General features: G+C 38.4%; 2 protein-coding genes and 1 long non-coding RNA gene across 3 annotated transcripts in view; 1 reads left to right on the forward strand and 2 right to left on the reverse strand.

Moving 5' to 3' along the window:
* The window catches only part of LOC122997158, a 15687-nt gene extending 6745 nt beyond the window's left edge, over positions 1–8942 (forward strand). The window contains exons 2-3 of the long non-coding RNA XR_006407157.1: positions 4172–4244; positions 5478–8942. This is a non-coding gene — a long non-coding RNA (uncharacterized LOC122997158). The remainder of the gene's footprint in view (positions 1–4171; positions 4245–5477) is intronic.
* LOC122997154 (WW domain-binding protein 11-like) lies at positions 1774–5545 on the reverse strand. Its single transcript, XM_044373156.1, has 3 exons — positions 5452–5545; positions 4149–4222; positions 1774–3272 (listed from the first exon to the last, which is right to left on the reverse strand). The coding sequence occupies exons 1-3, from the start codon at positions 5453–5455 to the stop codon at positions 2328–2330; spliced, it is 1023 nt and encodes a 340-aa protein (XP_044229091.1). The 5' UTR covers positions 5456–5545; the 3' UTR covers positions 1774–2327.
* Positions 7079–17143, reverse strand: plekha3 (pleckstrin homology domain containing, family A (phosphoinositide binding specific) member 3). Its single transcript, XM_044373158.1, has 8 exons — positions 16803–17143; positions 14649–14765; positions 14388–14537; positions 13061–13182; positions 12628–12732; positions 11760–11803; positions 10485–10579; positions 7079–10178 (listed from the first exon to the last, which is right to left on the reverse strand). The coding sequence occupies exons 1-8, from the start codon at positions 16840–16842 to the stop codon at positions 10069–10071; spliced, it is 783 nt and encodes a 260-aa protein (XP_044229093.1). The 5' UTR covers positions 16843–17143; the 3' UTR covers positions 7079–10068.
* Positions 17144–17943: the final 800 nt, after the last annotated feature.

The raw sequence follows: 17943 nt of genomic DNA on the forward strand, positions 1-17943 counted from the left end.
TGGGTAGATGACAGTAACCTGTGGATACAGAGGACAGTGTGAGGTGACATGTGACACACTGGCCCACATAGACTTTTTTTCTCCTAAAACAGTCGGTACAAAAGGAACAGGAAGTGTCACAAACACTCGAAATGACTCCTTGTTTTATCAGAACTGGATCCATTAGCTTCAACAAAACTGTAGAGTTTTAAAGAGACATTCCTGCTTTTTATATATATGTGAGGAGACCAGTAGTGGATGAAGTACTCCGATGTAATACCACTAATACTAATACCACAATATACTATATAAAAAAAGTCCTACATTAATAATCCTACTTACAGGACTACAGATGTTTTATCAGCTAAATTTACTTGAAGCATTAGAAGTAAAAGTACTCATTTTAACAAAAAAATCACCCTGTAAGTTGCATTATTAGTACTGATGCATCAATATGTGAGCAGCATGTTACTGTTTTAACAGCTTATACACAGTTCGTTAGTTTAGTCCAACCGAGGGGTCGTTCCCCTCCGAAGGGTCACCAGATGAATCTGAGGGGTCGTTAGATGATTAATGGGAGAGGAAAGAAGAAAAAACAAAGTTCTGATACACAAATCTGTTCTCTCTGATTTTTTTTTTGCAAAATATTGGATAAAATCAAAAATGACCCAAAAACATGGAAGTCCAGTGAGCCACAACAACTTATTCCACATTTGCGTCTGGTGGGAAACTTTCATTGGAGTGAATGAGGCGCCATCTTGAAACACAATACAAGAAAAATTTTGTTTTCCTCTCATAAAGACTTCAGTCTGAGAGGTTTACTCGTACAAATGATCCAAGTCAGATTTAACAAACCTGAACTTCTCTTAAATCACTCGTTTCAGCCTGATGAATGTCGACTGTTCATGAGATTTGATCATTAGCATAATCTACGTCCCTAAAATTGCCATAAAAGGCGACACATTCTGCTCCACTTGTGTGCGAGTTACATAAAAAAATTGTTCCAAAAGAGGAAAATAACTGCTGTCAGAAATCAGCAGACAAAAAAACATGATAGATTTAGAGGAGTCAGTCGTCACGAAACAATTAGAAAATATGAATCCAGCTGCCAACGACGAGTCATCAGAGCAGCTCTGAGCTGTGAGAGAAATAAAGAGGGAACAATTTGACGTGAAATTAGATGCTAAAAAACATCTTTATAAAGCAAAGTGCTCTGTGATGGGACGTGACAGTCAAACAGATATTAGAGGAGAGAATATTATAGTCTACAGGTGATGTTACCCTGTCAGCTGTAACACAAGATGATGCTGGACAGAAACACTCTGAAGCAGCTGTTAATAACAACTACTGCGCCAAAATATACAAATAAAAATCATAAAATATAAAAAGCCTTCCAGTAAACTGGCAGCCATGATGATGATGATGATAACATGGTGAACAGAGTATTAATTTTGTATTAAGTTTGTTTGTTATAGTTAGTATTTTAGTGGATTTTAGAAAAACTCCAAATTCCCTCAGATTGAGACGTTATAATTTGAAGTCAAACAAGTATTTTCTCCCCTTGTGAAGAAAGTTGGACACTATTTGTTCATGACTCGTAAATTTTGTTCATGCCTCAGAGAAAATTCTGGATGCAAGAAATTGATGACTGCCATAAACTTTTTTTTTTTTTTTTTTTTAAATCAGTTACACATGTCTCTTAAACCTGCAGTGTAGAACTTTTACATATAAATGAACTTCTGTTACATTTAATCCAAACGAGTTCACACAACGCTGATAAAGCCTGTCACTGCCAGATAAATCTCTCTGTATGTTACAGTATACAGAATTTTGAATGCATACCATGACACACCAGATACTTCCACTGGCTGAGCGTCTAACTTCCAGTTAGCTCGCTGCTAACTTGAATGGGGATAAAATATTTTAATCCTGCAGCTCTTCTAGACTTTCCAAATGTTATTGGACTGAACAGATCAAATTCTGATAGTAAAACGAGTCAATTCGTGGGGGTTGTTTGACACTCAAAACAGTTTATCCACCGTTTTACAGTAGCAACAGAGTAGGCTACAGCAGAGCCTGTGATGTAAGCGCGTGTCTGCAGTGTTTTTGAAATTACTCTCTCTGCCAGCAGGGGGAGACAAAGGTCCTGCACGATGCTGACAATCATCTTTTATCACTATAATATCAGTAAAACAAGATAAGAGTTTGATGAGGAAAGATAATAAAACAATTCTGAATGTAAAACTCATACAATCACAACATCTCAAACTCATTATCTCATAGTCAGATCTTTTTTTATTGGAGTTGTCACATATTTAACAGTATAAGTGCTGTAAAATCTCGCTGAGTCACCGCGGTAACTGTCTACTGCCGTGATTACTCAAGCACGTGTGAGGAAAGTGCGTACGGTAACAGTACCAGCATGTTTGCGGGGCGAGTGCGTGCAGATGTGTCTGAGCCTGCAGGATTGAGTGGAGTGTCGGGGGGGGAAACACAGGAAGTGAGTGCGGGGGTGGTGGTGGCGGTGGTGGTGGCGGCAACCTTTGACCCTGAGCTAAAAGAGGAGAGAAGAGTTGAGGTTGTTGTTGCAGCTGATACTGATGTGACAGCTGATGTGGTGGTTGTTGATGCAGGTGTGGCAGCTGCTGTGGTTGATACTGATGTTGCTGCGATGTTGTTTCTGACCTCCGTTGCCCCGGTAACCCCTGCTGCCACTGCTGAAATGGCTGCGGAGGCGGCGGATTGTTGATTCCTCCTTTACTCTCCTCTGTTTTGCCCTCCTCTCTCTCAGGCAGGTGCCGGCAGAGCTTGTAGAAGGTGTCGCTGTCGGGTTTCTGCTGCAACACCTGCAGGTTGAGGACGGAGACGACTCTGGGCGGGCGCGGCAGCTGGGACATAGGGGTGAGGTGATGAGTAAAAGAGTCGGGCAAGGAGAGGGACTTGACAAGTGGAGCTCTTTGAATCAACTTCTTCGTCCTCTTTTTATCTTCCTGACTCTCTGATGTCTCCCCCGCTTGTCCGTCACCGTCCCGTCCTCCAGATTGCGGCTCTGTAGCGTCTCCTGACACAGCTGAGGGCTCTTCTGTTGCAGGCTTGTCGGGTATTTCATCTAAAACCTGATCAGAGCTGCTGGAGCTGCAGCTAGACTCTGGTTCTGACTCCAAGTCCGCCTCCAAGTCTTCGTCTGAAGTGCTGGACTCGCTGTCGTCCCCCCACCGGAACTTGGAGTTCTTCTGATGGTTGTAGCAGCCCGCGCAGCGAGCCAGACTGAGGAACTCAGGTCCTGAAGTGGACTGGACAGAGAAGGAGATGACAGCCAATCAGATCGTTAGTTGTTAAAGGGGACATAACATGCTTTTTGTGATTTTCTGTCATTTATATACTGTTATGATGTTGGAACATATATAAAAATGTGACCTTCAAGTCAAAATCCGGGGCACAGCCTGCTCTGAAGTTACCTCTACGTCCCCTTCAAACTGACACCAGATCGTTCACTCGACCACTCGCATATTTCAAATCGGTTTCGGGCTCAAACATGTACAGATGTACACTGTGCGACCTACTGAATATACACATTAGTGTTTCTCCTGCTGGCCCCGCCCACGAGTTCCTGCTCCGCCCACAGACTTTACATTGTTGTGACATCACAAACCTTAAAATCTTTTCTAGGCTTGCGGAAAGCTTTATAACTATAAAACCTTCATGGATTAAAAAATCATAATACAAAGAGTCATAATTGACCTTATTTGCAGTTGGAGGTGTCCAGTCAACAGTTTTATGTCTCTGTTATCATGGTGATCTATGGGGATTTTTTCGATGCAATACTACGACTGCTCACTGGGAGAAATTGGCAGCAAACCTGAGCAGCGGCGCCGTATCCAGTTTTTTAAATACATCCATAGTTTACCTCCAGAACCACCCGAAGTCTGCTGAGACAGGTGGGCTCATCTGGAGGCGGGCCTTAAAGAGACAGGAGCTAATACTGCCTGTTTCAGACAGAAGCTGAATCGAGGGGCTGCATAACAGGCCAGTACAAGATAAATAAGGAGTTTTAATTGTAAATCATAAGATATTCCTGTAGAGTGTCAGAATATAACCTGGTAATGTGTCTCCTTTAAGATAGGTTGTATATGTATTTAAAGAGTTTCATGTGAAGTATTAATAGTTACCTTTTGTTTTGGATTTTCCACAGGCTGGCTCTCTGTGGAGCCTCCAGAGTCCGAGTGAAGTCCTCGAGACTGGTCTGGATGAGAGAAAAACGACAGGTAACAGAGGAAACATGTTGAAACAAACAGCAGCAGAAGCAGTTAGAGAATGAACATTTATAGGGAGGAAGAAGAAGCTTGTTGACTGTTTCTCTCCAGCAGTGTGCAGACGGGACAGATAACAAACACACCATCATTTCTGAGTCCTCCACTTATTGTTACATCAATAATCCTTCAACTACTCTGACAAGACAAACAGTAACTTTTAACTTAACCTCTTAAAACACAAACAGGCAGAGAAATAAGCAAACAGAACAGTCACAGTCAACACTGAGCTTCTCATTCAGTTTACTGCAGGTTTAAAAATGACTAATTAGTTATTTAGTGAACTGGTGAAGACACAAGTGTCACTGTGATCACAAATACAAAATGCACCATTATTTAAATAAGCAAAAGGAAGCAAAAAAAACATTTGAAAAAGTCCTGAAGTATTACAGCACCTTCATCTTATTTCATTTCATTTTTTGTACTTTGATGATGAAGTCAAATAATGTGTGATTGTTTTAGGTGCAATAGTCAAATTGCTCTAATCATCAAAAATATTACATAATTGTGAGAAAAAACAAATAAAGTCAAATAAATTAATGAAATTGTTAATACAGTGAAGCCCAACAAGCATCTATGGATCAGTGAAGACAGGAAAGATGTACTAAGTAGTACACACACTAAGTATACTAAATACACACACCTCTGTCTACATCTATATGTACTTAAACACATTCATTTCATCCACTGCCTCCATGATTTCACTCTACACACTGCAGCCATTTAATCCACCTTGTTTCAAAACATTCAGCTTCTCTTCTGCTTCCAATTTTTTCATTACTACCTTCAATTCTCAATATTCTAAATATTTGTCCTTTTAATTCATTATTTCAGGAGGCATCACATCCGATAATACAGTAGAAATTTTCATCCAATATGATTTTAACATTTGCAAAATATTCCAGCACTGTAGCTCTCTTTAAAGGACCATACCAGATATTTAGTCTAATATTTACAGATCATTTATACATTACTGCAAACCATTTCCTAATGAATACTCCAGTGTTAGTACTTGTCTAACTCTAAAAAGCTCTTTTACTTTTAAATAACTTCAATTTACCGCTTTAATATCTGATAATAACTAATATCACATGAGTAGTGTGTAGAGCTCATGTCTGTGTGAAACTCTAAAATCATAACTATATAAGAGAAGTGTATTTACCCATGTTTCCATTTTCTGGTCTTCAGGTCCAGGATGCAGGTAGTGCTGACAGCTGCTTCTCGCTCGTAGCAGCGTTTGAACATGTAAATGAAGGTTCACACCCAGGTGAGTACGTGTGTCTTTTATGTAAGAGTACACAGCGGGTCCCTTTTAGAGCCGCCGCTGTCAGTGACGAAAGAAAAGTCACGCATCCACACACATATGCACGCACGCACACACACACCCTCTGTAAACACACACACACACACACACACCAGGATGATCCTCCAGAAATTCCCTGCAGAAAAAAAGCCTCAACAACTCCAGTTACTGTCAGAGTTATATTTATGTATTTAGTCTGTATTTATTGACAGGTGTCAACTCCTACCGCAAATATACACACAAGTCACCCTTCAATTCATTTCTGTTTTAAATGGTTTTTCTTTTATTTAGACAATGAAACGTTCCGATACAACCACACACACACACACACACACACGTCACCTTGTGCAGAGACACTTAAGGCATGAAAATCTCTCATCTGGTTCAGCAGAAACTGAACAGACGGACACACGAAAGCCGTCATTTCAAATAAAAACATCTAAAATAAAGAAAACAATATTCAGCAGTTAAATTCGTTTTGTTCGTCCTCCTTTAAACAAGAAGTGGAGCTGTTTGTGTCGATGCATCTATCATACCGCCGTCATGTCACAATTATAAAGCAGGGACGTTAAAACATTCATAAACTTTTTGCATAATTTCTTCAAAACTTGCAGAAAAATCTTCAGATTCTGGAGGGAATGTTGGAGATTAATGAGAGGTATTACAGCCAATGAAAAGATGTGTTTAATCCAACGTAACGCAACGTACAGAACAACTTACTGTACAAGAGATGAAGTTAATAAATATGATAGAAATATGTCAGGTAACTGTTTTAAATGTAGAATTACAGATTTTTGGGTCTGTAGCAAAATTCAGAGGATTTGGTTTGATATTGAACGTTGGTTATCAGAGATATTGGAGCTGAAATTTAATTTTAATCTGTCAGTTTGTATATTTCTAGATGTTACAGGATACAGTGAGGTATCTGCACAGCTGGATTATTCTTTTTTCATCAATTGTATTAAAGAAACTGATACTTAAACACTGGAAATCCACACATCCTCCTACAATAATACACTGAAAAACACAAACATGTTCATCTTTAAACATGGAAAAGACAAAAAACACTAAAAAAAAACAAACTAACTTAATTTGAAATCATGTGGGGAAAACTTTTACACGCAACAAGTACATAAAAAAACATGAAACACGGCCTTTATACTTCAAACTGGTTTGAGGATTTTGGCTTTTGTTTGTTTTGTGTTCTTTGTTTTTTTTCTTGTTTTGTTAAAATGTAGGACAGGTGGACGATCTACAGGATCTTATTGTTGAAGGTTCAGTTGATAAAGGGTAAAAGATGGCGGCACTCGATATCAAATTATATGTGATGTATTTGTATGTTTATTTATATTTTACATATTTAAGCTGATCAGATATGAAGATACTGAGCTTGTTAGTTAGATGTGTGTATTTTAATCTCTTCTCCCTGCATGGTTTTATATGTATAATTATTTAATTAGTGGTTTAATTTTGTTGTTTTTTAAACTGCTTTACAAGCTCCTGCAGGTGATTTAACTACGGTGTCCGTCTTATGATTAGTGACCAAAAAACATTCAAGAACTTCAAGAGATTTTCCTTATTTTCTTCAAACTTGCAGAAAAATCTTCAAATTCATTTATTTAAGGGACACATTTTACAGCAAAAGCTCGTTCTAAATAGCTGAATGATTGCATTTTAATCTCTTCTCCCTGCATGTTTTTATATGTATAATTATTTAATTAGCGGTTTAACTTCTTTACAAGCTCATAAGTGCTTTAACTACAGTGTCAGTTTCATCTTTATGACACTTTAATCATAACTAAAACAATCTGATTGGCAATAGAGATATAAATGATGATGTAAAGATGAAATATAAAGACCTGTTAGTTATCAGCATGTGTGGAAACTTGCAGCCGCAGAAGCTAAACAGTCTGCAGGTCTGCTTAAGGAACTGAACTCTTGTTGTTTTCCTGGAGGCATTAGTACAATCAGCTCTTTACGGTACTTAAAGAAAGTCAAGAAAACTCAAGAGGATTAACAGCTTTAACATGAAAAAGTTCAGATTTGTTGACACAGCCATGTTTGAAGTATTATTTTAAAACATAAGATGTTCAAAGACAAACTGTCTCTTTAAATTGTCAACAGTTAAAAGCAAATACTGATCACATGATTTGGTAAAAGTAACACAAGAAGTTTAGTAAGTCTACATCCTGTTCAGTCAGATCTCTGATAAGGTGAAACATCACATAAGGCTCCTGCAGTGACTAAAAACAACAATATATCACAATCATCACCACTGTCAGCGACCACAGTACCTTTATCACCTTTAGTAATCCTTTTCAGAGCAAACACATTCAAAAAAAAAGACTGTTTTTTACTCTAAAGTGCAAAAACAACCCACTTACAGTAGATACTGTGCATCTGGGCGAAGAACTTTCTGTTATTGGTGCGATTGAAATGTTTTGTATCCTCTTCAGTAACTGTTTGGATGTGAAGTGGAAATAACAGGTTTAAAACCTGCTTTTTGGACGTAAAATTCACAGCTGGAAACATTTTAGATTCACAGATTCATGTTTCTTAAAAGTAAATATTGAGTGTTTTATAGCAACAAATGTGTTTTTGGCCATTTGAGGAGTGAACGATCCCGTAAGGACGAGCAGATAAATAAACTTTGTTCATCAAAAGCATCAAAGTGCTTTCAACATACAAAAAAAATCAAAGCTTGAACCAAATACCAGTGAATCCATATCAACAAGTAACAAAAAAACATGAGTGTAGTCCTGCAAACGTCCTGCTGGATTCAGTCTGAAACCAGAAAAAATGAAGTCTGTGTGAGTGACGGTGGACGATGGTGTGTGTGTGCGTTCAGAGGACGACTGCTGCACACGTTCTAAAAGAAGAAGAAGAAGAAGAGAGAGTTTCTCATGACAGGAAATTAAATTCACCAGTTTTAGCTTAGCTTAAGTGTTTTCACAGCTTGCATCTGCTAATCGTTAAAATCAAAGTCGAATTAAATCGGTTTGCCGTGAACGCCGTCCACCGTGGACAAAACGTGGAAAACGTTTCACTACTACGTGCGCAACAGACGTCGTCATCTGGACTACACTGTTGAACGTCACTCCGTCACAGTTCGTTCATTTTTTCTTTAAGAACAGGGTTTTTTTTCCTGTTCAGAGTCTTCATGGTTGGCTGGAGTTCATCACTAAAAAAAAAAAGGGGGGGGCAGGAAAACACGACGGACGGTTCAACGGTCCGTTTCAGGAATAACGAAACGTTAAAAGGCAGCAACTTGCACACATTCACACCTACAGTATCTGTCATTTTAGAGACTCCATTCACCTGGTCTGTATCGTCTTTGGAGTGGAGGCCAACAAAAAAAAAAAAACAACCCAGAGGACACAATCACAAGGAGAAGATGCAAAACCTCTTCAAGGAAATAGTCCCGTCTTCCTCCTGGCTCCAGTTTTAGAGAACAAAACACTGATCTGTGGAGGAGACGCTTTCCTGGACGAGCAAATTATGGCACATTTAATGTAGATTATTACATTAGTGCAAAGTACAGCATGAACAAACTTTGGCATCTGAAGACCCAGAGACGCCTGGTCTCATCTTCTGCTGCTGCGTCAGACGTCGCTACTGACAACCTCAAAGACGACGAGAAGCTGGCGGGACGAAGGACGGAGCTCTTCTTTTTGCGCTCTATAGGCGAGCGCAACTATGGAGGCCTGGAAGTTTTCCAAGGAAAGAAAACATCAAGTTCTTGAGTTTTTCGTCTGGAGAAGGCAGAAGATGCTTTTGTTGCGGGATGTTCCAGCAGGACGCCAGTGAAGGAAACTCTCTCTCTCGGCTGTGTGATCGTTTTCAACCACACAAAACAAACCTCGGACATTCATAACTTCTGTACATTCTCAGGTCCGTTTTTAAAGCAGTTGAACAATCAACTCTGGCTTCTAAAGTGTCCAGAAAATATGGATAATCATGTTCATATTGTACCAGGAAGCTGCCCATTACAATCACGGTTCAGTCCACTGGGAACAGCTGTTAACTGCCTTCACTTTTCATTCACAGATTTTTCCTCCTCGACTCAAAGGCAACTGTCATCATCAGAGTGTGTTCACAGTGTGAATGTAGGAGCTTGTTGATATGTAGAATTGAAATATAAGAGGATGATTATACTTAATACTCACAATGTCTCACAAGTCCGGTTTAGGACTTTTGCTGCCGTCTCCTCGGCGGAAACTGAAACAGACATTTAAAGAAAGTCTCAAGGAAACATGAATGAACGGTTCCACAGTGTTTGGCGATCAGCTGACTTCCGAGAAAAAGCACAAGAAGGACGTTCTTAACGGAAGTCAGCTGTTAGCCAACTCGTCCTCGGTCTGATGAAGACGACGTCGGCCGGGACGCGGTCGCTGTCGCTGATATCGATCTCGTCGTGTTCTTGACTTCTCCCCCGGACTTCCGCGGGGGTTCAGGGTTCGGCTGGACGTCGGGTCTTCAGATGGACAGGTCGGTGTCTGTGTCGGTGGGCGTCGTCTTCGGGCTCGCGTTGCCTCCTCTCTCCTCGGGGATGGAGGACGAGTCGCCGTTGAGACCCGGCAGCACACCTGGAACACACAAACATCAGCTTTCACGGGTGGGTCGATGATTTCTCAAGGTTTCAAAGTTCAGATTGAAGTCGTTTTTAGGATGTTTGTCTGTTCTGTTGACGTTATTTGGACTGAAAGAGGAAGTGATTTCAAACTTTAAACTTCTGTGATGACTTTAAAGTGAGACTTTGTACCTGTGTGTGTCATTTATTGGGATAAAGTAGCAGAAAGTTACCGTCTTAATGCTAAGCTAAGCTAATCAGCCATGTACAGACAGGAAACTATTTCTTTATATCTTTTTTTTTTTTCCTCCTTTAAACTTACGTTCAGTATCATAAACCGAGCTATCTGAGCAGGTCCGGTTCCTGCGCTGAGTCGATCTTTGACCTCCGCTCACGTACTCTTTAAGCACACCTGACCTGAGAAACAACAAAAACAACAAAACAACAGGAAGTGAATCAGGAGGGAAACTTTTCTCGCCTCAAGTCAACATTCTTGATTCATGCTTTGCTGACTTTAGACAAAGAAGATAAATTTGTCTTTTTCTTTAAAAACACAGCAGCCGATTTGAAAACACAAATAAAGAAACATACTTTGAGTCTTTTTACTAAACATCCTAAACCTTTTGTATCCGATTCCCCTTATTCAGTGACTCAGATCAAGTTAACTTCACGTGACGACTCCCTGTATGTTTGGATTATATATTGGTCATCTGTCATGCGTGTGACACACGGTTACCCAACCTAGAGATTTATTTATGAAAGGAGTCGACATCCGGCACCGTGTTTACTTAATGATTATTAATTAGTTACATATTTATATCCCTGTATGTACAAATAGATTTTGTCTTACTACACGTTCCTCTCTGTGTTTGAAACTTGTCAAAGACTTTTAATTATGTCAGGTCAGATGAAGGAGGAGGTTTGTTCCCTCTGCGGAGATAAAAGTCTCTCTTTATCCTCTGTGTTGCAGTGCTTCTAGACAATCTCTCAAACTGAAAAGAAACCACTTTGTTTCTCCTTAAGCTGACCTTGACGTGCTCTCCTTCATCTGCAGTAACAATCAGCCCTAACAAGTGTAGAGCAGTTATTACCGTTTGGTTGTAAAGGTCAATGAAAATGTTACTGTCCAGACTTCAGGGTGGATTTTTTTCCCGCCTACATTATAATGTCAAGGCTGTGGATGTGACCACTGCTCACCAGAAAACCCAACATGTGACCACAAAAGGGCAGTTAATTAAAACATTACATTAAAAGTGTAATTAATCAGTGTTTGGATACATGTCTCCTGTCCATGTGACGCTAAAACTGATGAAAGATTTGGTTCTTGTGACGTCAAAACTCACAGTTTTAACAGTTCAAGGTTTGACACGTTTATAATTGTAGCTTCAAGGTGTCGCGATGCTGCCTCCAAGAGGACAAAGTTAGTAGTTACTCAGTGAACATGACGTCCTGACAGTCATGAAGAGTTTCAGAGAGCATCAAATCTTCATGCTCTTTCTGTTAATTAACCTTATTTGGAATTGAGTGTCCAGTTACTGCAGGGATGTGTGTGTGTGTGTGTGTGTGTGTGTGTGTGTGTGTGTGTGTGTGTACTCACCTGTCGAAGCTGTATGTTCCAGGGTGACTGATGGATCTCTTCATCTGAGCAGACAGACAGACAGACGACATTTGTTAGTTCGACAATGTTTGTCAAGTCTGCAGCTTCCTGTTTTATGACCCACTTATAATAAAAAAATATTTGCATTAGAGCTGCAACTAATAACTTTTTTTTAGTATCATTTGGTCAATAAACCATCGGAAAAATGCCCGTCATGATTTTCCCAGAATCCAATATGATGTCATCAAATGTTTTGTCTGATCAACAAAATTCAAAGAGAATCAATTTATAATCAATTTACAATCATGTAAGAAAGAAAAGCAGCAAATTCTCACATTGAAGAACTTGTTGGAACAAACAGATGTTTGACATTTTTCCTTGAAAGATGTCTTAAGTGATTAATTGATTATTAAAATAGTTGCCAATTAATTTTCTGTCAGTGGATTAATCAACTAAATGTTGTAGCTGTAACTTGCATGCAATAAAAATAACAAGATGAGCTTCATCTTTGTTTCTTCTAATTAACTTTGTGTCAGCGAGCTGCCACTGAGAAAGAGTCAAACTGTCATTTACACTCACAACCAATTTACTAACATCTCATCTATTCCCTCCAATCATTTTACAACTGCATCGGATTTACTGGGATTGTTTTTGTCTTCTATTCAGTCTGTGAACATCAGGTGACTGAAGCTAAATGTAACGAGCACACCAACATGAAAACAACAATAAAACAGCCAGAAATGAATTAATGCTTCATGTTTACAGTGATTGAACAGTTTGTTTGTTTTTTAACTGTATTGTGTAAAAGTGACCCAGTGCAGCTTTGCTTCTTGTGTTTCTGTGTTGTGGTTGGATGAGGTGTAATTACCCTTTCAGGAGGTCGTAGGTCAGGGGTCAAACTCTGATTGGCCAGCGTCATACACTCCTCCAAAGTCCTGATGAAGGTCGCACAGGTCGCACTGAGGAGAGAGGCCTGGAGAGAGAGAATCATCATCATCACCATCATCATCATCATCATCATAATCATCATCATCATCATGCTTCAGTACAAACGACCTTTCAAAGAAATAAATGAGCTTCAAGTAATGAAAACAGATTTTGTTTTTTAGACAAATAAAGCGAACTTGTGATTCTGCAGCAGACGTAACTCTGTTGTTTTATTTATAACCAGTCTGTTAATATTCAGGTGACACATGATGTTTAACTGCTATTAACCTAATTAACCTAACCTAATAATGAAGTAAAACAAATTTACCACAAAGTTATAAATCTAAAGGAATAAACAGAAGATTGTTGTTTACCTCGGATGTGGGTGGAGTCTCTGTGTCTTCGGGGTTCTGTGATTGGATCGTTTGGACCTGCTGGACCAGGAGGTCACAGTACAGACGAAGCTCAGACATCTTCGTCTTCAGACAGTCTGGACCTGGACATTAACACACACACACACACACACATTAATTGTGGTTCCTCATGAAGAGATACATCTACAGTCAGAAATAGACTTCATGCTGCCAGATTTTTATGCTACACTATGATATCATTTTTAACCTTTTATGTAATAGAAAAGTAAGCCAGGCAGAGAGGATTAGTCCAGCAGCAGCAGGTCAATAAGGCAACTGAGGGAAAAAATAATACTATTTGGATCATCTATTAATCATTTCAGTCATTTTTTAAGCAAAAATAACAAATGTTTGTTGGTTCAAGCCTCTAAAATGTGATGATTTGCTGTTTTTCTTTGTCACATATGACAGTAAATTCAATATCTTAAGGAGTTTGACTGTTAAACCAACAATTTCTGGGAAATTGTGAACACTGTTTTTCCACTATTTTTTACTACTGTATTAACTGAACAATTAATCTATTCATTGAGAAAATAATCGGTAGATTAATCAATAATGAAAACTATCATTTTTACATTTTCTTTTAAAAATTGTGCCTCCCTCCAACACACTTGTCACATATTTCAGGTGTCAGGTTTTCTATGTTGTTAAAGGATGCTTCTACTTTAATGAAATTACACTGTAAATGCAAAACGAGACATTAAATATTACAACTGAAGACTGAGATGAATAAATTGAGGCTTAAACAACATGTGCATTTACTTTTTCTACTGTCTATGAGACTAACTTTGCTTTATCACTTCATCCACTAAAGTTTTAAGGACAAAATACCATTTTAATACACAACTGAGCATGATGGGTCATTATTTATCTCGGAGACAGTCATTCAATAAAACAAAATGTTGATTCAAGGTTTGTGGAGCTTTCAACTACATCTCACAACCTAGATCAGCAGGAGGAGTTTGTTTGTCGTCATTATGTGTGACTGAGTAAACTCAACCTGCTGAGGAAGACTATGGGATGCATGAAAGCTCTGGAAAAAGTGACTGATTAATCACATCTGTTTCTTTAAATACACTAATTAGCTGCTTGTGGTTTTCACAGCAGAAGTAAGATATGATAATATAGTTTTGCTTTATAAGATGAGTAGATGATAAAAAAATGATTTATGTCTGTTTTTGCTCCAGTTGGCACAACAAACATTAATTTCCCTTTTGGATCTTGATGAAAAGCCAAATAAATATAACACAATAATAAAAAAAGAGGAAGAAAACACAGACAGATGTACCTTTTTGTTTGTGACTGTCTAGTGTTCCTGCTTTAGATGAGCCCAGAGCCACCAGCCACCTCTGTCTCTCCGCAGCGTTCACGGCTCGGACGTAGAAATGCTGCTCGCCGGGGATTATCAACTCTAGACGCGTCAGATCTGTCGGATGGACTGAAACATAAAATATGAATGGTGTTTGATGGATGTGTTTACTCTTATACAAAAAAGAAAAACAAATCATCCAGCAGGCATTTTTTAAAAAAAAAAAAACGCCTCTCTAACCTTTAATGTCACACACAGACATCTTGATGGATCCTTTGCTTCCTTTCCCGACGTCGTCCTCGCTGTCATAGTACGAGATGACTCCGTTCTCTAAGACGAACCAGCGGGGCTGCCAGCCTGAGGACAGAAAACAAAACTCTGAACATCAATAACAGATGTTTGTCTTCGGGTGGAGACTTTTTTTAAAAAAAAATGTGTGTTTTCAAGCCAAATATTCTCTGGTTCCAGCTTCTAAAATGTGACGATTTGCTGTTTCACTTGTCACATAATGCAGTACATTTAATATTTTAACATTTTAGACATTAAGTCAGACAAAACAAGCAAAGTGAAGACGTTACTGTGGCCTCTGAGAAACTGTTTATTTGAATTCACACTCTTGTCACACTTCTGTGAAACCATCTACCTTTTTTTTTTTGCATGTTTTTATGTGTTTATGTCACCAAACAAACAACGCTTCACTTCAGCTCTTTTCACGTTATGGTTGGATTGTTTTTGTGCACAAACACAACTGAGATCTTTCAGGCAACAGATGATGCAACTCAGTGGAGTCAAATAAAAAAAAATATATGAAACTACTAACTTCCTTCAGCCAAGTGCAATAAAAGTGGTGCAGTTTTCATCTCATATAGAGCACATGACACTCGTCTCCTTCACAGCTGACAGACAGAGGATCATTGTGTCTCTACTGTAGACAGCAAGAGAGTCATTAAAGCGGTTTACTGTTTGACTACTCTTATTTATAGACATGCTATAGTGCCATCATTGTGAGGTCAAATGCCTTTATAGTCACTGTTACTGAGGGTTGTTTTCCATCTCTGTCAGCCAGTAGTGGAAGTACTCAGATCTTTTACTTCAGTAAAAGTACCAATACAACCATGTAAAAATACTCCATTACAAGTAAAAGTCCTGCATGAAAAATCCTACTTAAGTAAAAGTACATCAGTATTATGAGCGTGATGTAGTTAAAGTATTGCAGTAAAAGTAGTGGTTTGGTCCCTCTGACTGATATATTATTATATATGACATCATTAGATTATTAATAGTGTAGCATCAGTGTTAGAGCAGCATGATACTGTTGTAGCTGCTGGAGGTGGAGCTAGTTTCAACTACTTTATATACAGTTAGCTAGCTTAGTCCGGTGGTTCCCAACATAGGGGTCAGGCCCCTCCGAAGGGTCAGCAGATAAATCTGAGGGGTCGTGAGATGATTAATGGGAGAGGAAAGAAGAAAAAACAAAGTTCTGATACACAAATCTGTTTTCAGTTTTTGGACTTTTTCTCTGATCTAAATATTGGATCATTTGAACATTTATTGAAATGAAAGCATGTGAAAAGTTTAGAGGGAAAAATCACTATTTGGCGGAGCTGTTAACAACTCATAGACATGTGAAATGTGACCCCGACTACACACTGCTTTTTGTAAGACGTCAAAAGCCAAAAAGGTTGGAAACCACTGGTTTCATCTTTGACAATGTGTTGTATTTTAAAAGCTTGTTATATTATCCATTGTGTCAAATCTTCATCTGAAAAGTAACTAAAGCTGTCAAATAAATGTAGTGGAGTAGAAAGTAGAATATTTCCCTCTGAAATGTAACTTAGTGGAGTGGAAGTATAAAGTAGCATCAAATGGAAATACCCAAGTAAAGTACAAGTACATCAAAACTATACTTGAGTAAATGTAGGCTACTTAGTTACTTTCCATCACTGCTGTCAGCAGATAATATGGTTCTGCGGTCCAGTATCACTCTCAAATCAACTATTACACATTGTTCTTATCATTTCTGACAAGTGAAATATGTTTTATAGATGAAATGAACCAGAAGTGACATGATACTCTCCCGAAATGCTTAAAACTGGAGTCACGGGTCATTTCAAGCTAAATTAACATTACATTGATATCTTGAATAGATTAAATTAACATTAAATCAAAGCAGTAGCACAGCTATCTGTCATTTCGCATCTTTACAATACTAATATTAGCTTGTTTTCAACTGTTACAACGGTTAAATTTGACGAAATTCAGGCAATCTGTCACATCTGGCGAGCCAGTGTTTGCTAACACAAACACCGCCATTATCCAGTCATTGTATCTGCTTATCAGAAAGATGGTAATCTTTAAAAAAAAAGATGTTAAACAAACAAACAGACGACTCACCTGTCATGTAATTCGTCCATTTGTACAGAATCCCCTCCATGGTTCACTTTACATCGGCTAATGTAGCTCGTTAGCTTCTCGCTGTAACTCGGCAGGCTAACGGAGAGCTAACGTCCGATGTAGCTTCTCTCTTTCTCTCTCTCTCGGGTAACAGCGGGTTAAAAATACATCTTGAGCTGCTTGTTCCCAAAAATGTGTCTGGTTTTGTGAAAGCTGAATGCCAGCGTCAGCAGAATAACGTCATGATGTGGGTTTGGTTGTACTAAGCTGTTCAGAAACTGCCCAGCTAACTTGTCACCTGATGGAGAAAAAATGTCAACAAAACGGCAGCTTATGTACGGAAGCCTGCTGAGGCCATTTAACCTCTGAACATAACAATATAAATATTTAATAAGGTTTTTACTCCTATTCTACTATTACTAAATAATAATGATAATAATAACGCAGGATATTAGAATTTAACTAAACTTGAAAATATAAAGGAGACTTCTAATAACTAAAAACTTTCCAAATTGAGCAAGTTTGGCCCCATTGCTTACATTGTAAGTGCATTATGAAGGGATCTTCTAATGGTTAGTATAAACAGGAGGAATGATTTCAGCAAGAAAAACATATTTTAGTGTTAATTTGGGCTCCTGACTATTAAGACAGACTTGAAAAACCCTTGAACCCTTGATTTTTACCTTGGAAACAGGAGTTTTATTCTCCTCAGTGGCCTTACACACAGAGGAGAGAAACATGTAAGTCATAACTTTGGTGAGTAAAAGTAAAACCTTTCCAATAAAAAAAATAAATACAATTTGAGACAAAAACTGCTCACTAGTTTTTTTTTTTCTGGAGCTTTCAACCACATCTCACAGTCTTCATCGGCTGATTGAGTTTTGTCAGAATGAGATTTGGTTGAAAAGCTGCAGAAAAAGTGAGTGGATCTTGAGTCTGGATTTAGTTTTTTGTCAAACTTTTATAATTGTTTGGACCCTTCTTCCTGAAAAGTTGGTATAAAATTATATTTAAAAAGATCTAATTTAAGATTTATCATTATGTCTGAAAAGATAAAACCTGATTGATACTAATGTTTTCTAGTAACTGCTAATGTACAAGAGGGTAAAATGTTATTACAAGCTAACAAAATAATCATCAT

This window comes from Thunnus albacares, chromosome 14 (genome assembly GCF_914725855.1).
Source record: "Thunnus albacares chromosome 14, fThuAlb1.1, whole genome shotgun sequence".
Taxonomy (NCBI): Eukaryota; Metazoa; Chordata; class Actinopteri; order Scombriformes; family Scombridae; genus Thunnus; species Thunnus albacares.